Here is a 23,932-nt window from a genome sequence, read left to right as displayed (position 1 = left end):
TACTGAGTTACCCACAAAATACGAGACTTAAATTACGACCTGGAACCCTATGAAAAGGAAGGATTTGGGTTTCCGTTGGAGGTAATGTCTTTAAATTAGACATTTTGGTAAGAAATAAGCAAGTGCAAGAAGACCATGAATTTGAGAACATTAAAGCATTATACTTTGTGGGTAGCCATTTAAATATTTTATATATAAAATAGTAATCTATTTATGTCTGTTTGTATGTCCGATCATAACTCATCAAAACTCAAATTTTGAGTGGAAAACTCAAGAGAACATTGCTTAAAATTCATTTAATTCTGATGCAGATTCGGGATCCGGGTTCGCACTGGAAATAAATGGATCCAAGGTTATGAATATTTCTTGAAGATTTACTGAATTTATTTAACAAAGTAGAACTGTCAAATTATTTTCTTTTCTTCTTTTATTTTCACGAACCATACAGAGATCAAGAAAGTTTGATAATCTTCTTTAAACAGTTCAAATTTGGGTTTTGAGAGTAAGATTTTTTTTCTCCATATTTTGGTTTATATTTTTCCCCTTGCATCCGGATCCAGAAAACTAACATTTTTCGGATCCAGTGGATCCGAATCCTAAGCACTGCACGGGAATATTTTTAGCTTGGTTTTAAAATTCTAGTTAATTTGGTTGACTTTTATAGGGAAACAATACAGGCAAAGGTGGGTTTCAAAGCTGGTATATCTATAATTTTATATATCTCAGAATTTTAGCATATTCGTCTGTTATATAGGAAGTTGCATTGATACTTCAGAACCTAAATACTAAAGTTATATTGTCATATAGGAGGTTGCAGTGATACTTCAGAACCTGAATACTAAAGTTAGATTGTTATATAGGAGGTTGCATTGATACTTCAGAACCTGAATGCTAAATTTAGATTGTTGTATAGGAGGTTGCAGTGATACAACAGAACCTGAATACTAAAGTTAGATTGTTATATAGGAGGTTGCAGTAATACTCCAGAACCTGAATAATAAAGTTAGATTGAGATCCTTGCTCTCCACCAAATACGGAGGAGTTACAGTACAGGTCAGTTTATATAGTGGGGACCATGAAACTTTGGAATAAGTAGACGACATTTAATATCGACGCGCATTTTATGTTTGTTTCAAGATATTTTAGTTTTCCTTCTGAAAGTTGAAATACCATGGAAAGATTGTTTAGTTTCCTTCTCAAAGTTGAAATACCATGGAAAGATATTTTAGTTTTCCTTCTGAAAGTTGAAATACCATGAAAAGATTGTTTAGTTTCCTTCTCAAAGTTAAAATATCATGGAAAGATATTTTAGTTTTCCTTCTCAAAGTTGAAATATCATGGAAAGCTATATTTTAGTTTTCCTTCTACAAGTTGAAATACCATGGAAAGATATTTTAGTTTCTTCTGAAGGTTAAAATACCATGGAAAGATATTTTAGTTTTACTTTTGAAAGTTGAAATATCATAGAAAGATAGTTTAGTTTTCCTTCTCAAAGTTGAAATACCATGGAAAGCTAGATTTAGTTCTCCTTCACATAGTATGGAAAGATATTTCCTTCTCAAAGTTGAAATACCATGGAAAGATATTTTAGTTTTCCTTCTTAATGTTGAAATACCATGGAAAGATATTTTAGTTTTCCTTCTTAATGTTGAAATACCATAGAAAGCTATATTTAGTTTTCCTTCTCAAAGTTGAAATACCATTGAAAGCTATATTTAGTTTTCCTTCTGAAGGTTGAAAAACCATGGAAAGATATTTTAGATCTAAAACATTGCAAGTTTTATCAAAAATTGATCAAAGAAAAAAGAGAAAAAAGCATTAGTTACTTCCAATTACATATAGAAAATGTTGATGCTGTTGGATGTCCCCGACTTGGTCCAAGTATTCACCATTCTACAGAATATGAAAGGAATCAAGAAATATTTTTTCAGAAAAGTTTAAAGTTAGATTGTCTTTTGTAGAGCTTGAGCAAAGGGGGGCATTTCTGCATATTTTTTAAAAGAAAACTTTGTGCAATGGGTCTCAATTTTATAGTTATTTTTTGTAAAAGGGGAAAAGATATATTTTCCCTTAATTTTACTCTTGTATTGCAAACTGTAGCCTAAAGTAATTTGTTTATGAAGTTTCTCTCACCGGATTATAATCCCAATTCACCCTTAATTTTATTTTTTATTTTTTATTTATTATTATTATCAAATTTTTGGTTCATACTAGAAAGTAGATATGTTTTGCCTTCAAGTTTTAATTTTTCATGCGTTTAACAGTTTGACTCTAAAATTTCTTATCCACCTTATTTTCTAGTTCAACTTCTTTTTTGTCTTTAGTCCTCGTTTTTCTCGGTTTCTCGTTTTCTTAAAGGGAGTGAACCGCAATGTCTGGTAGTTGAACTGAGATGGCGTTATTATTGACATCCAACAAGCTGGTTTTTCTTCAAATTGTATTTTCCTAATTGAGGAAAATGAGCAAACTATGGGTTACTTTCTTTAAAAAAATTCATAAATTCGCCTTGCGCCATTTTTAAAGTCTAAAATCGGACGAATTGACGGTTTCAAGACGCATCTTTTGTTACATATTTGCATTATTTAAAATCAACTTTCCGTTATCCTTTTTTTAATTGTTAGTTACTAAATGAGTTTCGTTTTTTCATAACATATGTTCCTTTAATTTGGTAATTAAAATTTTTTTTTTACTATTTCTATGAAACAGTTTCAACTTTTCTAAGAATAATTTCTGTTAACAGGGGGGGGGGGGTTTATTTTTCAAGCAAATATATCTATACACATGAAGCTAAGTAAGTTAAAATTAAAATATAATTTGATTGATAGTAGTGAGCAACAGTATTCCACTTGAAGCAGCTGAATCTCTTGTCCTCAGTATTATCAAAACTACCAAGTAAGTTTATCTAAGAGAGACTGTTTGTAGTTGGTACATTTTTGGTTCTTTTTTAAAGATTTGCTTCACAGTCAAAATTTTGCATAATGCAAAGAGATCAAGTCTTAATAATTCTTAATTTTAAATATGTGCTTTTCTTCCAATAGGACTAATTGTGACCCTGGCATAAACTTTATGAAAAAAACGTAGAATTATCGGTTTTTTAGGATCAAATATTGCAAGGTTTTATGAAAGTAAACTTTAACTTTGAAAGTTTTATTGACTCCGCTGCTTGCTTTGGAGGTTAGTGCGTTGACATCCCTAAACTCTCCTCAGATTGGAGGATGATCGTTTTTTGTTTGTTTTTTTTTAAAGATGAAAATTTTGATCTTGATGGAAAATACATGATAATAATCGAGAAGAAAAAAACATATGTGTAAAAGCGAGCGTTATTCTATTTTTGGATTGCCATGTTAACTTTAGCAAAATATAATTTTGAAAGCTTTTTATTTTTATTAAAAGTTTTAATAAAAGAACTAAAACGATTAACAACACAAACTGTGTTTTAATGATTACTGCTTACAGTAGTGAAATTTTTAGTGAACTTTTATTTATAGATTGGCAATGGCATGTCTGATTCAGAACGGTACCTTGATATTAATCCCATTACCAAGTATTAACAATCAACGTTAAGCTAGAAAAACTTTGATATCTCAATCACTCACTGTGAAGTAATGCTGGAAAGCATTCAGATTTGTGGTCGCTTCTAAAATCACTTTAAATTACGCCTGAAGTATCTTTAACTGAAGATATTTGTTTAAAAACTGTATTTTTTCTTACTTTTATTTCTGGGATTGAAGGGTGGGATAGTCTTAATGCGAAGATGACAATGCATGATTTACTAAAGTAAGCGTTTTCTTCCACATTAGACCCGTGCCAATTATTAAATGGTACAAAAATTTCAGATTATCTGGGGGCTCGGCCTAGATTTCCACGGAATAATGGTTCATTATTATTATTAGTAATATAATTAATATTATTACTGTTATTATTATTATATCTAGAGAGCCGAGTATAGTAGATATATCTTCTGGTTTTCTGATTGGAGGGCGGGAGTTCCCGTTGAGCGCTGAGGTAGCTAAATTAATTAAAGGGACTGTAGACTAGATGGAGGGCGGGAGTTCCCGCTGAGCGCTGAGGTCGCCTAATTTATTAAAGGGACTGTAGACTAGGTGGAGGGCGGGAGTTCCCGTTGAGCGCAGAGGTAGCTTAATTTATTAAAGGGACTGTAGACTAGGTGGAGAGCGGGAGTTCCCCCTGAGCGCTGAGGTAGCTAAATTAATTAAAGGGATTGTAGACTAGATGCAGGGCGGGAGTTCCCGCTGAGCGCTGAGGTCGCCTAATTTATAAAAGGGACTGTAGACTAGGTGGAGAGCGGGAGTTCCCCCTGAGCGCTGAGGTAGCTAAATTAATTAAAGGGACTGTAGACTAGGTGGAGGGAGGGAGTTCCCGTTGAGCGCTGAGGTAGCTAAATTAATTAAAGGGACTGTAGACTAGGTGGAGGGAGGGAGTTCCCGTTGAGCGCTGAGGTAGCTAAATTAATTAAAAAGAGACTGTAGACTAGGTGGAGGGCGGGAGTTCCGTTGAGCTCTGGGGTAGCTAAATTAATTAAAGGGACTGTAGACAGGCGGCCATAACATTATCTTCATTCGTTGCCTACAATGCGTAAAATGATGTAAAAGTTTCTTTGTAAATTGTAAAGCAGTTTATTAATTAAAATATGTACAGTTTATTGATCTTTAACTAACTTAAGATTAATATTTTGTGTGTTGAATTCTTAAACTGTTTTACAGTGAAATTTTTGACAAATTTGACTGAGTATTGCATCTTGAAATATCACAAAGTCTAATGATTATTCAAATACTGACTCATTATACTATTGTTGACTTGAAAAGTCACTATAATAAAATAAAGAGATCTAAAATGGATATTTCTAACATTTATTTTAAAAAAACGAGTGTTTTGAAATATTTGCATTTAAGGCGGAGTTAAAATTGGTTGATTTAGAAATTAACAAAAAGGAATAAATGATGGACATTAGATGGTGCTTCATGGAAGTGTTGTAGAGCTTCATGTTGGTGGAGCAGATCCGGTAACTGGGACAACAGGGCTTATCAATGGATCGAAGGCAAGGCAACTCGAGATAGCGGAAACTTCGGTCAGAGCCGTGCACAAGTTTCCTAAGTAAGCTTCTCAAGAAGTTAATAGGGAGATCAGAAGTATAAGCACGCCTGCTGTTAGTTCAGTATCTGCATCATCAGCCTGAAGGAGTCATGGGGGGTGATGTAGAGAATTTATTTTAACAACTATATCCATCTTAAAATCACTCATTAACCAGCTATATGCAATACTCAGTCAAATTGGTCAAAAATTTCATTGTAAAACAGTTTAAGAATTCAACACACATAATATATTAATCTTAAGTAGAATTGGAAAAATGGTTTGAGTTGTGCTTTTTTGCGTGACGCAGCTGGATTTTTTAAAATCACACTTTAAAGACCCTAAATATACCATTTAAGTAAGTAGTTTTGCCCGGAAGAGTCAAATGTGGTGGCCCGGAAGGGGAAATAATGGTGGCTCATGGCTGCTGGAAGAGAAAAAAGCTAATATGTGGCACGGAAGGGGAAATAGTGGTTGCTCATGGCCGCCTGCCTTCCCCCGCTCAGTGTACAATTATTATTAATTTATATTTTCACGGATTTTTTATTAAAGGCCGGACTAGGATTCTTCAGAGTAAAGCGTTGGATGCTCTCTATATTCAAGGTAAACAATCATGTTCCAGAATTTTCACCTTTTTTTTCAAAAATCCAATTCAAAGAGACTCTACATAATTTTAACTGACCCTTTATTTACAGAGTGGTAGGGCCGATTTTCAACGGTACCTTTTAAATTTTTGTCTGGCCAAGAATAATATTGTAACAAATTGAATGAAAAATGCGAAGACGATTACCAATGTGTAAGCGCAGTTGACCGCGCAACATTCACAATACATTATTCGCTCCAAAATGTGTCTCCTCATGTTCTCTCCCCCCCCTTCACCGCCTCTACTCGTGGAGAGCAGCGTCAGTTAGCTTTAGAGCGTCAAAATGCGAACACCTCCGATCAGGAACTACTAACTCCTTCATACTGCCGCAAATGTCTACTCTAGCAACAATTGCTTCTAATGTCTAAGCCTCAGATGTCCAAATCAACAAAGCAGTCGCATGTCCTGTGGTATGAGAGGCAAATCATTCCTCGGTGGGCTACGCAGCTGTGGGCTATCTCAGTGGACCCTATATATTTTTAGAAAATTTCTAAAACCTCTGCATAGCAAATTTTAGGTTTTACTATAACAATTTGTTATTTTGGCTATTGTTCATTCTATAAAAATAATTTGTACTTTTACAAAAGTTTGAAGTGAAGTTTAGGGTCCAAATTGGAGATGAACTTTGGTAGATAATGGGCCCTGGAGTAAGCAAAAATGAGATACTGTAGCTAAAATCTTTTGAACATAGCATTTTCTTCAAAGAGTTGGTAGCATCAAAGGCGCCTTGTTTTCAGAATTCCAAAATGTGGTCTGCCGTTTTTGTACCTTAAAAATTGACCAAGATATTGAGAAATTTGTTTAAAATTCAAAATATTAAATATCAGCAAATTGTTTAAATCTTTAGTATTTCCAACAATTTTTTTAATACTAAGAAGGAGGCTAAATCTTATCAAGTTTTAAAGACTTACAATGTTTTCCTATACTCCTTTGACATCTATTAACCTTACAAAAACCAAAGACAAATTGTAAGTTCCAGGGTCCAATGTCTAACGTACTGCATAACACCCCAGCGAAAAAATTACATTAAACCTTGACTATGATCATCCATTCTATTATATATCCATGATTTCAACACTAATAATTAATGTTATTTCATTTTCAACCGTTTAGATACTCCCAATAAGGGAAAATATTTTTAAACTTTACTTTTGATTCTCATTTCATGCCTTTATTCAATAAAGTTACCAAATATCCTTTTAGTTCTTTTATTTGTGTCAACAAACATAGCTATTCATATTTTTACAGCAAAAAATTCAGCAACTTTCGAAACCGCCAGTCTACACTTAAATCATGACTCCACAGAAATCAATTTTCAGCAATAATAATCATGATATCTATTTCATCCGTGCCTGGACAAAAGTTTAAAGGTACCATTGTTAATCTGACACACTTCTAAACAAATGCTGGATACTTGAAATAATGAGCAGTCTAATGAATGAGGACTGAGGAGGTTGAAATGGAGGTGGCTGAAATATCAATGTTTATTATTTAAAAGAGAAGGTTGAACTGGAGGTGGTTGAAATATCATTGTTTATTATTTAAGGGAGAAGGTTTAACTGAAAGTGGCTAAAATATGACTGTTTATTATTTAAGGGAGAAGGTTGAATTGGAGGTGGCTGAAATATCAATGTTTATTATTTAAGGGTGAGAAGGTTGAACTGGAGGTGGCTAAAATATCAAATTGTTTATTATTGAAGGGTGAGGACTGAGGAAGTTGAAATGGAGGTGGCTGAAATATCAATGTTTATTATTTAATGGTGAGAAGGTTGAACTGGAGTGGCTGAAATATTAATGTTTTATTTAAGGGAGAAGGTTGAACTGGAGGTGGCTAAAATAACAATATTTATTATTTAAGGGAGGGAGAAGGTTGAACTGGAGGTTGCTGAAATATCAATGCTTATTATTTAAGGAATAAGGTTGAACTGGAGGTGGCTGAAATATCAATGTTTATTATTTAAGGGTGAGGAGGTTGAACTGGAGTTGGCTGACATATTGATGTTTATTATTTAAGGAATAAGATTGAATTGGAGGTTGCTGAAATATCAGTGTTTATTATTTAAGGGAAAGGTTGAACTGGAGGTGGCTGAAATATCAATGTTTATTATTTAAGGGTGAGAAGGTTGAACTGGAGGTGGCTGAAATATCAATGTTTATTATTCAAGGGAGAAGGTTGAACTGGATGTGGCTGAAGTATCAATGTTTATTATTTAAGGGAGAAGGTTGAACTGGAGGTGGCTGAAATATCAATGTTTATTATTTAAGGGTGAAGAGGTTGATATGGAGGTAACTGAAATATCAATGTTTATTATTTAAGGGTGAAGAGGTTGAACTGTAGGTGGCTGAAATATCAATGTTTATTATTTAAGGGTGAAGAGGTTGATATGGAGGTAACTGAAATATCAATGTTTATTATTTAAGGGAGAAGAGGTTGAACTGGAGGTGGCTGAAATACCAATGTTTATTGTTTTTAGGTGGGAGAAGGTTGAACTGGAGGTGGCTAAAATATCAATGTTTATTATTTAAGGGAGAAGGTTGAACTGGAGGTGGCTGAAATATCAATTTTTATTATTTAAGGGTGAGAAGGTTGAACTGGAGGTGGCTGAAATATTAATGTTTATCATTTAAGGGAGAGGAGGTTGAACTGGAGGTGGCTGAAATATTACTGTTTATTATTTAAGGGTGAGAAGGTTGAACTTGAGGTGGCTGAAATATTAATGTTTATTATTTAAGGGAGAGGAGGTTGAACTGGAGATGGCTGAAATATCAATGTTTATTATTTAAGGGTGTGAAGGTTGAACTGGAGGTGGCTGAAATATCAATGTTTATTATTTAAGGGTGAGAAGGTTGAACTGGAAGTGACTGAAATACCATTGTTTATTCTTTGTCTTACAGAGATTGCAGTTTATAAAGGTAAAAACCTCATCTTTTTTTACATCTTTATTTTTAATTTTTTTATAATAGTCTTGTTCTTCATTATCTTCTTGTTCGTACTTTTTTCAATAATATTTTGGCTAATTTTAAAAGAAAAAAAACTAGACATCTTTGCAGTTTTGCCATGCTGGAAACTTATTGAAAATTTTGTTAATGTAAAATCAAGAAACTGAAATGAACATGCTTTTTCGTATTGGACTTTTAAAGGTGTTTACAATTTTGAGAGGGGTGCTGTGTCCTCTTGTGTTTTTTAATGTATTTCAGGTCACATTTTTAAAAGTTTTAATTGTTATGTGTTTAGTTTTTTTTAAACATTCAAAATTTTCAAATTTCAGGACACAAAAATCTGAAAAATTTAAAGATATCATTATACAACAAATGTGTTTTTAAGAATTAGGGAGGAAAGATCTCAAAACTTCATGAAAATGTGAAAACATGATAATATTTCTATTTTTTAAGAGATCAAAAACTTACTGGCCTATTATATAATACTTGGACTATGAACCATGTACTTTGTAAATGCATATCAATTCTTTCATCTAATCCTTTTTAGGATTCGTCGCTTGGCGATGTATAGAATCAGACCAGCCGACTGGCAAATAGTATTTTTTATCTACAAGAATATGTTCTCAATGTTTTTTATAATTTTTAAGCCATTCTTTGCAAAAATGGTACAAAACAATTTTATATATGAGGATTTTTACCGTTTTTTCAGAAAACAACTACATATTCTTTTAGATTTTAAGTGGCATGACTGATTTCCAATGGCACCCTTTAAACTCATGGGTCGTTTTTCCCGCTTGAATACTTTTTAATTCTGCCAATATTCACTTTTTAATTCTGCCAATATTCACTTTTTAAGTCTGCCAATATTCACTTTAATTCTGCCAATATTCACTTTATAATTCTGTCAATATTCACTTTTTAATTCTGCCAATATTCACTTTTTAATTCTGCCAATATTCACTTTTTAAGTCTGCCAATATTCACTTTTTAATCCGGTCAATATTCACTTTTTTATTCTGTCAATATTCACTTTTTAATTCTGCCTATATTCACTTTTTAATTCTGCCAATATTCACTTTTTAATTCTGTCGTTGTCTTTTTTTCTTGTGGTGCTACCTAGTACCCTTCATGATTTTGGGCAACTCAGTCCAGGGTTGAATAATTTGTTATTAGGCTTACAAACAAACAATTAGTTTCATTTTGGGGTTTTATTAGACAATCCTGGTTTGGGATTACTACGTCAGCACCTGATCTCCTTTATTGAGGGTATCATCAACCAGCACAATCTCAAGGAAAAGGCTCATTCATAAATTTGACGTCAATTAGTCCCCCCCACCCCTTATGTGTTAGGCATTTTTTATCCTTTTTTTCCTAAGGAGGTTAAGAAATAAACATATTTTAGAATTTTAGAAGTTTCTTAAATGCAAAATATTGACTCTGATCGTAAAAGTTTAGAAAAAATGTGACAAGTGAAAGGGAAGAGGGACATTTTTTTCCTTCTAAAAATTCTACTCGAAAATATATATCATTGAGGCAAGTGAGCTTAAAATATTCAATATTGAACTAAAAAATGAATTCCTAAATTCAGAATATTAAAATTCAAAATTAACTGAGAAAATGTGATAAAAAGGGGGAAAAGTTAATAGAATACCTTTAGATGTTTGTAATTAGTGTTTTACTTTATAAAATGAAACAGATTGAAAAACAGGAAGATTGAAAAGTAGACGGATGGAATATGCACTTAGAAAGACGGAAAAATAGAAAAACTGGTAGTTAAAACCCCTTGCCAAAGTTTGATGCAGAAATTTTTGGTGAAAAAAAATTTTCATTTAAATTACAGAATTCGGACATGGTTAATGCTGATGTGCCAAGTCTTATTGAGGTTACCGAAGTAAAAAAGATGTAAATTCTCTTCTGACATTATTGGTCCAATATGTATTTAAGTCCTTGTTAACTCAAACCTTCTCTAGGGACTTCAGGAAATAAGCAATTTCCAATGATATTTTTCTCTGGGACTTCAGAAAAATAGCAGGAAAAAGTCCTAATTTCCTTTATTTCCTGTCATTTTTTCATCTAACTATTTTAGTTAGCTTCCTTTTCCCATCGGTCTCAAAAGATTTAAGACCTTCATATTTTTTATATTTTTTCTTAAAATGAATGCCTCAGGAGAGTCGCTCAAAGAAATAAAGTTACTTGAGTACTAAGCAGCTCTGAATCTACAACAAGTTGTGTATAGCCGGCTTTAAATAATTGTACTGACAGCACTGTATGTTATAATCATGTTTATATGTGATCACTTATGATTAAGTTTTCTATTCCTTGTTAAAGATTTTATTTTTTTCATTACATTTAATTTTTTTTTCATTTTAATTGTCTTTCTAATTTGTTCTTTTTCGTGTGATTTTCAATATGTCAATTGTTCATTAATTTTTTCCTTCAGAAAATGATGTTGAATTGTTAGCTCGGCCATGCATAATTTCAAGATCAGTCGGCAGTAGTGTGCAGAAAAATCACTAGAAGCAAGTATTCATTATTTTGCAAGATGATTTATCGTGTAATGTTGTACAATGCTGGTCTTTTACATATATGGTTAGCCAGTGTAATCATTGTACTATGTTTGTACATAGTTGAAATGTGCTTTGCAGGTTTAATCATTGTTCCATGTTTCTACATATGGCTGTAATACTGACTAGCATTATTTGGAGCATCTTTGTATTTTTCTTAAAGGTTGGTAGATGATTGTACTGTTATTGATGGGTTAACTCTGTACTTGAGTCCATTGTGACTCATATTTCAGCCATGCTTTTAACAATTTACAAATTGAGTCCATTGTGACTCATATTTCAGCCATTGCCCGAACAATTTACCGTGATGTTTGAATATTGAAAGAATATCAAGATTTTAGTTTTATTTTACTAACATAAGTTAAGTTTTAGACCGGAACTAGTTCAGTGATTTCCTTTTTAGAACTGGTCTAGTAAGAAAGTATGCAATTGTCCATAATTTCAGTGTCATAAAAAGCGTATGAGTGTTATCAGAAGTATTTGCCCTAACTCCGGAACTCTGGAAATACATCTTTTACTTGATGGAACAAATACCAACCTATTTCTTCCCTATAGGGTCGGAAGAGGTATAACCAGAGGCGTATTCAGGGGGAACTGCCCCCCCCCCCTTCCATATTCCATTAATGATGAACGTCTCAGGAGAATTGTTCATAGAAATGGAGTTGGGTGAGAACTGAACAGCATCCTTAATGTTTCCAAATAAAAATAAACTCAGAACTTCGCAGACATCGAAAAAAAAGAATGTCGGTTTTTTATCAAATGATTTTTTGTCTTGAATTGAATAATCTGATGGAGCTCTTTTAAACTGTTCCTGCTTATTTCATGGCTATTTATTTATATTTGCTATTTGTACTTAGATTCAGGGGTGATACTATAAAACACATTGAAAACTTTTCAACATTGCGCTCAAATTATCTAATTATACATCATCAAAACGTTTTATATGTTTAATGAATCCTAAAAAAGTCTACCATATATTGCCGGTTACTCCCTGTAAGTTTGATTGTAAGTAAAGGCCGTTCTAATAAAGAAATGCAATACACTAGTGTAAACCCTAAGGGTATATTTACACTGGTGTATTTGTGTTCCCCGGTGTAACCTAACCACGGATTTAATAATCATTCCTGAACCCTGGGTCAGCTGAATTTACACCAGTGTCGCCATACTCACGGTTTTATTAATTATCCTTATGTTACCCTGGTGTAAATACGTATTTTCAGCAGCTGAGACAGCTTAAGACCCTTTTGCGCATGTGTAAAATAACTTAACGAATAAGTATTGGGGATTGAAGTCGTCTTTGCTGGTTAGACTGGAAATCGTCAATGTACTAGTTATATATGTTAATTTCACTATATTTAAAGAGAAATGTCTTACTTTTTAAAATTTAGTTGATAATTTTAACATTTTATTCCCGCCACCGTTTAAAATTATCAAAGTATACAAAATGCAAAAAATTAAAGATTTCCAACTTTAAAATTGAATGCCAACATAAAAAGGCGATTTATTTAATTTTTTTTTTTGAAATTCTTTTTGGCATTAATATATTATTAGAAGTTATAATTATTAAAATGGTTATTGGTTATGAGAAATCATCCATAAAATATTCCAAAAATATTAATAAAATTTAATAGAATTATTAAATGCTTTTAATTTTCTGAACTATTAAGTTCTCTGCATGGTTTTCTGGTCTCTGTTTACCCTGGGTAAGTCAGAAAACACAGGGTGGACCCAGTGTTTTCATTTCTTGACACTGGTGTAAATCTACCCAGTGTAAACTGTACGTTGTTGTTGTTTGAACCAGTGTAATTCATGACTATTAAATCCGATCCTAGGTAAACACCAGTGTAAATGACAGTTTACACTGGTGTAAATCCTTTATTAGAACGGCCTTAAGATTGTATTTGTGATGTTCTGTACAGTGCTTATGATCCATTTAATTTTGATGCAAATCCGGATCCAGGTCATTTCTTTAATAAGATTTACTGATTTTTTTAACAAAAAATAATTTTAAATATTTTGTTATATTTTTTTCGCTTATTTTTAACCTAAAACTTTTTTTCAAAAGTTCAGATTTGGATTTTAGGAGCAAAAAAGTTTTTTTTGCAGTTTTTGGTTGATTTTTTACCCTTTGGATCCAGATCCGTGGATCCGCATATTTTTGCAGATCCGGATCCAGGAAGCCAAAATCTTGCGGATCCAACGGATCCGGATCCTAAGCACTGGTTCTGTAGTTACGTTTGGGGCAGAATAGTACTGGAGTTTCTCATATGCCAAATTAAGAACTTGATGATTTTGTTCTCGAAAGTATATTGGTTAAATAATTTATTAGAGTTAGACAACAATTACAGTGGTAACATGATACATATTCTTTCAGATACTACCAGTGGCTTATCATCATTAAAAGTTATTTCTCAGCTGTAAAGCGAGTTTGTAGTTTCACATTGCAACCATATAATCAGTCAAAAGTTATTACTTTTTATATATTCACATTTTAATGGTTTAAATTATTGTTTTAGTATAATTTTGGCAGCTTTTTTGAGCGGTCGTTATCGACGGCTTCGCACATGTGGGGGACATAACAGTAGGGCAAAATAGACGGCTTCAGAATAATATAAAAATATATGCGGGATAAGAAGATAGGGATGGGAAGGGATGGGTGGGATGGTATGGGAGGAATGGGAGAGATGGATTGAATAGGAAGGGTGGGATTGGAAGGAAGGGATGGGAAGAGGGGGTGGGAAGGCAGTCGAATGGGAAGGGAGGGAGGAATGGAATGGATTCATGATAGTAAGGTAGGGATGAGAAAAGATGGGAATGGTAAGGTGGTGAAGGGATGGATGGGATGATATGGGAAGGGAGGAATGGAAAGGATGTGAAGGGATGGATGGGATGATATGGGAAGGGAGGAATGGAAGGGATGTGAAGGTATGGATAGGAAGGCAGGGATGAAATTGGAAGGGTAGGATGGGGTGGGAAGGGAGGAATGGAAAGGATGAGATTGGAAGGGAGTGATGGGATAAGATGGAAAGGTTAGGATGGGGTGGGAAGGGAGTGATGGGATGGGAGGGATGGGATGGGAGGGATGGCATGGGAGGGATATAATGGGAGGGATGGGATGGATGTGAAGGGAGGGATAGGATAGGGTGGTAATCGTCTTCGTGTTTTCTTGAATTTGTTACAATAATACTTAGTATAAATTTTATGAAAACTAGTTCTAGAAGATAACAGGGGCGTATACAGGATTTTGTACAGAGGGGACTTAACACTTTTTTTCAGGGGGGATGAGGCTCAGAACCCTTTGGGGTCTGAAACCCCTCAAGATTTCACTTAACCAAGGCTGATTGCTGAGTAATGTTATGAAGGTGGAGTGGGGATAAGTAATGTTATAAAAGGGGGAATGGGGGTGGGGGGTAATTGCCCCCCCCTCTTTTAGGCTTCCGTGTGTCAAGATATTTGAACTACAAACTACAAACAAGCTGTGTTCAATGTTTAACTAAAGATATGTTTACTTTTACTAGTAAAATCTACAAACTTTGCTTTCTTCCGGAGCGGTCGATTTTGGCCATTTTAAAATCCCGTGTTGACGAAGCCGTCGATATCGACCGCTGTCACTATCACTAAAACTATGCATTGTATTAAAAAAATAAAAATATTTCTGTTCCTCAGGGAACATTTCTAAAATAAATTGAAAATTTCAAAAAAATATTTTGAAAAATATTACGTTCGGACATAGACGGTTAATGATATCCAGGAGTTCGGTTTTCTGTCATTTGATGCAGAGAGTTTTAACTTGTGAGTAATATATCCAGCAACATAGTATCTAGCTTCTACATTTAACTCCGGAATTCATTTTTTTATATTTACAATGTACGTTATTTGGCAGATCTAAATCCAGCGTGCAATTTAGAATAGTTATGATCATTATTTTCCTCAATAGTTTCCATGAAACTTCGGAATTGCTCCTTGTTTCAATCTGCATCGATCAGAATTAGGGACCACTATATCTTCAGGATTGAAATGATTGAAACAACTCCTGGACCCTTGGCTCGGTTGAGAACAGACTCCTATAAGAGCAACTAACCATTTTTTTGAACATCTTCATTTTTTGGTGAGACAAACTGTGCATTCCTTGCTTTACAGATTATGCATTCAGGCATTATTGTGCTGTCTGAAATTATTTATTGTGCAGTAGAATGGCTAAAATTCACTTCTGAAATCTTAATTTACGTTAATCTATATTTAAGTTAAATACAAATTCTAAGTCTGTGTTTGTAAACAAAGGGAGTCCAGTTTCTGTTGTACTGTACACTCCGTATACAGACCAATTTATATATATATATACACATTTATATTTACTTGGGACATAAAATGTCGTCATCCAACTATGAGTTTGGACCACTTTAGTATTTATTCACTTTGATAATCAGTGAGTTTTATAAAGATTATTTTGCATTCCAAAACTGTGCACCAGTGAATTACATAAGCATTGTTCCATTTCTTTCCTTTATTGGACTAGAAGTTATCAAAAATGATTTGTTGCCTTATAAAATAAATCCAGTGAGTGTCATTAGAATTATCAAAAGATAAATCCTGATTCATTTAAGGATTTATTGTCCTCTACTATTTTCTTTATTTAGTAAATTTCATTGTTGTTGACCTGAGGAAGGCACTATAATGGATCTGAATAACCAAGTAAGAAGTTTACGAGAGAATCCTGCTAGTGCTGAAATTAGTTCAACATCGGTAACACCAGCCGATTTAATCCTTAGGCCTATGGAGAATGCTCTGCTTTATTCTGGTTCAGTGTCTAACAATAATCTAGGTACTTTGACCTATTCATACCATTTTAAAACAGATAACTACCAGATTCTGGATTTGTTACGTTACAAACCTAAAAAATCGATTCTGAGTAAGTTAGCTAACTTCTCTCACAAAAGACAAATGTTTAATATTTTGTGCTCTTTTTAATTAGTGAAATATTAGTTAAAAGCTATAAGACATATTAAAAGAGATGTTGAACAAGTTCTTTGAATTGATTGATTATTCAGAGCTGGGATCTGGATCTTTTTTTTTCAGATTAAATTGTCTATTTAAATTTTCAAATTTCGGATTTAAAGTTTATCAATTAAAAATTTAAATGACAACTTTATTGTGAAGAGGAGAGAGTTTTCAATGAAAATAATATTGAGTTTTTTAATCATATTTTTTCTATGTAGTCACCATACATCCTTTACCACCCTCCATCATTTTTCTTCAACCAGCAAACATGTAAGAATATTTTCAATATTTTAGTTTAACAATTTCTCTTCAACTTGAACTTGCAGGCATAATTAGGCCTGGGTAAGTTTGTGACAACGGTGACAGCTGTTAATTATGTATGCCTAATGTGTCATGATTTCAAATACTGAGAACCTTTAATTAGATATTGTTATATAACCTTTCATTATATGGTATTAAAATATAATGAAAGGTTCTTAGTATTTGAATTCAGGATAAATTACGCATACAAAATTAGCGGCTGTCACTGAAAGCGGTTAATTGCCCTGAGATGGAATTTAAAGAATTTGAGCCACGGTTTAAATCTGCCAAAACCCGGTCTAAATTAAGCGCCGGCTTGAATCTTAAAACATTTGATACAATTTTAAGTGGAACCAACCATATTTAAGCCACGGCTTAAATTTAAACCGCCGCTCAAATTCTTTAAATTCGGCCACTGGTCTAGGTATGAAAAGTTTGTGCCTTTCACCTACTTCTTACTAATTATTAAGAATTAAGAATCATTAAATCTAATCTTAATTTGAAAAGATTTTAATTTTTAAAGATCTAAACATTCAACTGATCTTTATTCTGACTTATACAAAACCAAATAACATGCCAAAGAAATAGATTTAAAAGGAGTAAAAGTATAGAAAATAACTGATGGGCTAAATATTTGTTAAAAATTAAATGTCACTGCATATCAGGGGGGTTAATGATTTTTTAGAAAAATAGTCTGGCAGTTCTAAAACTACTTTAATTGCAGGATATACCCCATACCCGGATACACTATGGCACCTGTAAAGGTTTAAATGAAAGAAATATAATACATGGATTTTAGTCTATTTCTGCCTGATTTTTTTTGGGGTGTTAGAGGAAAAAAAATATTATGAAGATAAAAAGGGAATCTTGATTAATTTTCCTTTTTTAAACTCGTGAATTATTCTTTAAAGGGAGTGACCGGTTATGTAAGGTAGTTGAACTGAGTATGCAGTGTTGTGGAAAACTTTTTTCGGACTCATTTGAGACATATTAAATTTTTTAAAGATCTGTAAATCCTGAGTTTGAGCGCAAATTTGACGTTCAAAACTCATACTTTGGGGGTGGATACGTTTTCAGAATAATGAGAAAATAGAATCTAACAATTGAACAAGATTACGTATTTTCGATGAGAAGATTAATTTTCATTTCGAATTTGCGCTCAAACTCAGGATATACAGATCTTTAAAAAGTTTAATATGTCTCAAATGAATCCGAAAGAAGTTTTCCACAACACTGCATACACAGTTCAACTACCTTATATAGCCAGTCACTCCCTTTAAAAAGTAGTATAACTTTGTTAATTTGTAATTAATAGCCATTCCTTATCATGAAATGTTTTAATACTTTCATTTATTTCTATGAAACGAAGAGTGTTTCTGGCTGCAAAATGTCTACCAAAACGCCAATAACGTCTCCAGGTGATTAATCATGTTTTTTTGTTTATTCTATGATAATATAAAATTTATTATTTTAGGATTTCAAATTGAACCAATTCCAATCAAGATGGTACCAAATGTTCAAAACTCTTTTTCATTTAACTCCTTAGGAGAAGCAAAAACATTTAACTTGCCTGCTGACAAAAGTGTTGTTGGTTGTAAAATTGTCAAAGTAAGCAGTGCTACTATTGTTAAAGCTGTTGATCAAAAGAAAACACCTTCCTCCAACATGCATCTAAACATTTCTAGTCTTAATGCAGTACCTTCTCTAGGTTCAGCTGAAGGCAAGATTTGGCATAAGTTTTTTAAAATATGAACGAGTATCTATATTTTGTTTGTTTTTTATCTTTTTTTTTGAGAAATCCATAAACTTTTTGTGAGAAATCCATAAGCTTTTTAGTATGAAAGGGGACTTTCAAAGAAAACATCATTCGATATAATAATGCTCTTAAGTTTTAAGTTTTTATCTGAATTGTTATTTAATGATTTAATAATTTAGTAATTTCAGCTTAAGTTTGATATATATGGGTAGTAGAACATCCTTAACACTCTGATTGATTGATACACAGTTTCATATTTGTCTTTGGAAGCTGCTAAAGATAATAAAAACCTAACTATTAAAAAAGATTCCAAACATGATGCCAAATCTGAGCTTTAGGAGTGTCTTCTTCCGGATACACAGGACAGTGGAAGAAACTGGTTCAAAAGAAGGGTAGAATAAGAAAAGCTTCACAAAGCAAGGAAACACAACTTCAGTTTTACTATGCTTACATAAAACACAGTAATACTAACTCTGACAATTCTTATGTAAATTTTGTTGGAGTTATGTTGTTTACAGTCCAATGTTGGTAAACCCGTTTTCTCTAGAATTCCTGTAGATAGCAAGACCTTAGAATGGTAAGTTTTTAGGTATAGAAAGGTTTTATGAGTTTTTAACAATTAAATGATGCCTGAAAACAATGCCATGCTGACGTAGCATTGTTGGTCTTCTCTTCAGTCAAGGGTATAAATTTAGTTGGATTACATCCCCTAGGGGAGGGGAAATAAAAAATCTGTCGGTCATCAGTCAAGTTTTCCCCCTTTCTCATACCATTTCCAATAAATGTACTTATTTTTCATTTAATTTATGTGACTTAAAAAATCTACTAAACATTTATAACAAATATTTTTAATGCGAGCTGATGATTTTTCACCATAATATCATCCGCCCCTGTTCAAAATCTTCAAACCATAAACATTTTTTAAATGAAATCCATATCTTAAATTTTTATTAATTAAATCAAAAAATGTATATTTTTAAGGGTAACAAGGGAACAACAGTACACCATTGTTGCCAACATGTACCTCAACACCTGTACATTGCAGCCAAATAAGAACTCTCAGATTTGGCCAAATCCAAACATGTCTCATGGGCAGAATCAAAGTCTCAGCTATCAGATCAGAAATCAAAATCTCGACCAACAGAATTATAACCAAAGTTTGAACTTTCAGAGTTGTGCCCAAAGTCTCAGCTTCCAGAACAGTAGTCCAAACCTCAACTATTGTTTCAACAACCAAAGTCTCAACTATCAGAAGAGTAACCAAAGTCTCAACTATCAGAAGAGTAACCAAAGTCTCAACTATCAGAAGAGTAACCAAAGTCTCAACTATCAGAAAAGTAACCAAAGTCTCAACTATCAGAAGAGTAACCAAAGTCTCAACTATCAGAAGAGTAACCAAAGTCAAGACACATTTATCAGTTTTCCAAAACAGAGCACCCACAAGCCTGGTAACCAGCCCAACCAGAAATTAAAAGAGTGGAACAAACCGATTATTATTCAAAAGAAAACAGCACACAGAACCCCTTCTCGAAGTTTCTCCAGCCAGAAGACGTATAGGTCCAATAAAACAACTCTGAATAACCAATCCAACAAGGCCTCAATCCTGATCAAATTTGGGCAAAATGATCTGGTTTTGCAAAACCCAATGACCAAGTACAGGGAGAACACCTTCACTCAGTCTAGCAAGATCACACTTCCTGAACAATTAACCCAGAAACCTCAGATTTACCAGCCTTGTAAAAACTTGCTAATGAGTCAAACAAACCAAAACCAGCTCATTTGCAAGATTTACGAGACGGACAAAGTAAAGCAAGAGCAATTTGTGCACTCCATTAACAATCAGAGAACCATTGGGCCTTGCAAAATTGAGAATGGTAAAATTTATTTATTATGTTTGTTATTGTATGAATAAGACCTAAATTAGAAAAAATGCAAGTATTCAAGATACTTTATCTAAGAACAGATAATGAAGATAACTTGAAAATTAAACCTGAGGTCACAATTTTCTTTATCTATGGGAAGCATAAAAAATTGCTTGAAATTTTAAAAGAAAATTGGTCAGCTTATTCTAGATCTAAAAGTAGTCTTAAAATAATGTTAAATTAATCTCTTAAAGGTATTCCCGGTCTTGATCTTGATACAGACCTAGAACTTCTTCCAGATCTGGCTAAAATATGTTCAGGTATTCAAATAAAAATGAGAAAGTGTCACAGAAGATAGAAAAATTAGAAGCAAGATCCAGGTTGTATGTTAGTTCTGAGACCCATAGTTTTTGCCCCCCCCCCCCTCAAATTTTAAATAATATTTTTCCCCCAAAGCTACAACTACAGAGCTGCAGAGCCCTTCTTGTTGAAGAAATTTTTCGGATTTTAAATGTATAATGGAGCGTTTTGTTAGGCTCCCGGAGATCTTTAAAAATCTAAATTTTTTAGTCTTGAATGGGCAACTTTTTAAAGAGGGATAAAATTACATTTCTTTTGAGTGAAAAAATATGAAGTTTTAGGAAGGTCAAAAACAGACGTTTGCCAAGATAGCAACTAAACTTACAAGTTTTTGCTAAATTGGAAATACAGATATTTTTTTTTGGGGGGGGGTGGGGTAGAAATAAATGATTTTTTGGGAACTTAATATTAAAAAGTTTAGGAAAAGTTTTCAGTATTTCTAAATTCTAATTTTCACCAAAAATTCGAACAGATTTTTTTTTCTCAAAAAATACCCCTGGTATAGGTCTGTGTGATCCTGAACTGGTGTACCCCTCCAGCCCAGTTCAAGTCTGCTCCAGGAAGGATAAGAAGTCTGAGGGTGAGCCTGAACTACCATTCTGTATTGCATCTCTTGATAAACCCATTCTAGGTAAACATTCAAAAGTTTTGACCCCAACAGAGCTGAGCTTGATATACACAAAGGAAACTTTTAATTTGAAGGCGATTAAATTAGTGAGAACTACTGAAATGTTTATGACATAGTGAAGTGAAGATTTTTGTCTTCTGATAGGTCGATGACTTCAGTACATTTAGAGATGTCAGTAAGGAATTAAGTTAATCGGCCCAGAACAAATAATGATAATTGAATTTTGAATGAATTAATGATTTAAAAGTTTTGACTTCGGTTGTTGCGGCATTATTCAAAAAATAATTTTGAAATTAATTATTGGAAACAGTATGAAATATGATGAGCCACCGTTATTTTGTTTATTCTTCATTTTTAGATTGTCCGATTCACAACCTGTACTCATTTATCCCTTCGGGGACATAGGAAGAATAACATGTTATCTTGATAATTTTTCAATGGGTTTTATACTATACCTACATCTCAGTGAATGTAAAGATAAATAAATAGCCATGAAATATGTGGGATTGTTTTGAAGAGCTTCATATAATTATTTAATTTAAAAAAAACTAAAGTTTGGCGGCATTCGGATATCAGTAATATTAGAAAACGATATTTTATAATAAAAAAATTCGATGTCTCCTAAGTTCTGACTTAAAAATGATAATTTTTCAATTGAGGTTACTAACGCATTTATGCTTCAGAGACTATGAAGGGAAAACAAAAGAAACCACAGATGTCACTCTTTAAATCATTTGAGATTACGTCTACAGTCTTGCTAGCCAAATTATTTCTTATCTCAGCTATTAATTTGATCACAAGAAACGCCCTTCAGACATGGGTGTAAATAGAAAATAATAAGATGATGGTCTTTTATCTACGTTATATCTTCTATCTATATTTTTACTTTGCTTGTCTGACTTTCTGTCTGTTTGTGGGTTTGTATCCAATAAATGTCATAACGGCTGAACCGATCGGGTCCAAATTTTGTGTGGGGCGTTACTTGAAGCCAGGAAAAGGTTATGAATGATCAAAATTTCAATAATTTGTGTTAAAAAAGTTTTTTTGTTTTTGTAAAATTTTGAAATTGCGCGAAAAAATAATATGAAACCTGCAAACTTTTTTTGTTTTTGTTTTATACTTTACATTTAGAAAATGCTCACAGATAAAGCCACAATTAAAAGTTAGAATATAGAATAGGCGCGTAAAAGCATAGTATAAATAAGTCCTTTATTGTTATGTTATCTATGTCTGGCCAAACAGATAGACTGAATTGGCTAACATTTTTTGAAGAAACTCATGGGTGCCCCGGGGTGGGGCAAAGGCTAAAAGAAGTACGATTTTGTTTTCCTCAAAAAATTTTATTTTTTGTAAAATAAAAAAATCCTCAGTATTTTTAATTCCATGCCTTACTCTTTCAGCATCCTCAGTATTTTTAATTCCACGCCTTGCCTTGCATTTTCTAAGATTTTACCAATCCTCAATGTTTTAGACGTTCTTGGAGTCCCTAGCGTACTGAACCGGGAATATGATCAGTACATGGGAACATCTGATTCATCTTTCACAGCAACCAGTTCATCCAGTTCAACCAGTTCAAGTTCATGCTCTTCAATTTATCGTCTAGGTTCAGGGGCGCTTATTGTACAGGTGTATACTTTCACGGCTAGTTTAATACTGAATGTCGTCTTCTTCTTTTTTTAATTTAAACAAATTTTTTAATTCGGGATATATTTCATTCTAGAATTCAAGATTTAGTCGGTTGCTATTTACAAAGATTCTTCGCAACATTTTATTATTAAAAGAAAAAAGAAAAATCTTACTGTTTCTTGACTCTTTGTTTATTTGAAAAATGTTGAGGCCATGCAAATGCAATTTTACTTATTAAAATAAAATTATCGATTTTGGGCATATCAAAAGTTCAAAACTTAAATTCCTCTTTCTCGGATGATTAAAGTGCCGCATAATTATTTCATTGGCTTCTTGTTGATGTGAAACCCATAAAACTTTGGGAATAGAAGACGAATTAAGATTTTAAATAGTTTAACGGAAAAAAGGAGTGTGAAAGTTTATCTTTTAAGCTTCCATAGCAAAATACCAACATCTTATACACAAATTATTGTTTCAATGTCGTCTTCCTATTCAACAGTTTTACGGGTTCCACTGTATTTTCTTGAAGAAAGGTTCTATGGAAATATTGCTATACAATAAATCTCTTCGTTTCGCCCGAATTGGCTGACATTTTTAAAGGAGCCCATGGGTACCCCGGGGGCGTGTAATAAAGGGTATGTTTTAATTTCACGGGCAACGCCGGGTACTTCAGTTAGTTACCCATATAGTATATATTTAGCCAAACAATAAGTACCCCTTCCTGTTTTACAATATGTTTTAGAAGAAATAGATCAGTATATTGTGGTCAGCCCATCGATTGTTCTTAAAGGTTTTTATTATTATTTTACTGTGCACCCCGCTGCTCAGTTTGTATTTGATTTCTAAACCGGTTTTTCACATTTCAATAATAAGGATTATACTAAGGAAAGTAAAGAATCATCATTTTAAAAGAGCTATGAGATACTCATAAAAATTTCTAAAAAGCAGTTTGCCTTTTTTAAAATACTTTTAAATTGTAAAGTAAGAAATTTCGAACATTTTTAAATCAATTATTATTATTATTATTATTAACTTTTATTAGAGACTACTTTTTATTCCTCACACATCTTAAAACATTAATAAAAACCTTTATCTATAGAGAACTAAAAATTTTTTTTTATTATGATATTATTCTTTTTCAGTTAATAAATGTATGAACATTTA

The 23,932-nt window shown here is 32.9% G+C and overlaps 2 protein-coding genes across 22 annotated transcripts in view; both read left to right on the top strand.

Moving 5' to 3' along the window:
• Positions 1-11,118, top strand: part of LOC111700537 (pumilio homolog 6, chloroplastic-like) — a 22,413-nt gene extending 11,295 nt beyond the window's left edge. Inside the window, exons 15-22 of the mRNA XM_023471489.1 lie at positions 967-1,053; positions 1,843-1,909; positions 2,829-2,892; positions 3,936-4,005; positions 5,644-5,694; positions 8,572-8,647; positions 9,890-9,966; positions 10,841-11,118. Coding sequence (XP_023327257.1) covers positions 967-1,053; positions 1,843-1,909; positions 2,829-2,892; positions 3,936-4,005; positions 5,644-5,694; positions 8,572-8,647; positions 9,890-9,966; positions 10,841-10,861 — 513 coding nt within the window. The 3' untranslated portion in view covers positions 10,862-11,118. The remainder of the gene's footprint in view (positions 1-966; positions 1,054-1,842; positions 1,910-2,828; positions 2,893-3,935; positions 4,006-5,643; positions 5,695-8,571; positions 8,648-9,889; positions 9,967-10,840) is intronic.
• LOC111700534 (uncharacterized) lies at positions 11,113-23,932 on the top strand. Of its 21 annotated transcripts, none has more exons than XM_023471479.1 (14): positions 11,113-11,193; positions 15,876-16,060; positions 16,455-16,506; positions 17,261-17,300; positions 17,891-17,954; positions 18,011-18,256; positions 18,631-18,713; positions 18,811-18,869; positions 19,274-20,166; positions 20,409-20,474; positions 21,020-21,145; positions 22,614-22,745; positions 23,511-23,558; positions 23,868-23,932. In XM_023471479.1, exons 2-14 carry the CDS (start codon positions 15,913-15,915, stop codon positions 23,873-23,875), a joined length of 1,965 nt encoding a protein of 654 aa, XP_023327247.1. In that variant the 5' UTR covers positions 11,113-11,193; positions 15,876-15,912; the 3' UTR covers positions 23,876-23,932. The 21 variants fall into 21 exon arrangements, with proteins under 21 accessions (XP_023327247.1, XP_023327248.1, XP_023327244.1 ...); XM_023471480.1 differs by having other exon boundaries at positions 23,504-23,558; XM_023471476.1 differs by having other exon boundaries at positions 23,493-23,558.

The sequence above is a fragment of the Eurytemora carolleeae genome, unplaced genomic scaffold, assembly GCF_000591075.1.
Source record: "Eurytemora carolleeae unplaced genomic scaffold, Eaff_2.0 scaffold405, whole genome shotgun sequence".
NCBI lineage: Eukaryota > Metazoa > Arthropoda > Copepoda > Calanoida > Temoridae > Eurytemora > Eurytemora carolleeae.
The sequence above is the reverse complement of the archived record's forward strand: the minus strand, read 5'-3'. Positions and strand labels throughout refer to the sequence as shown.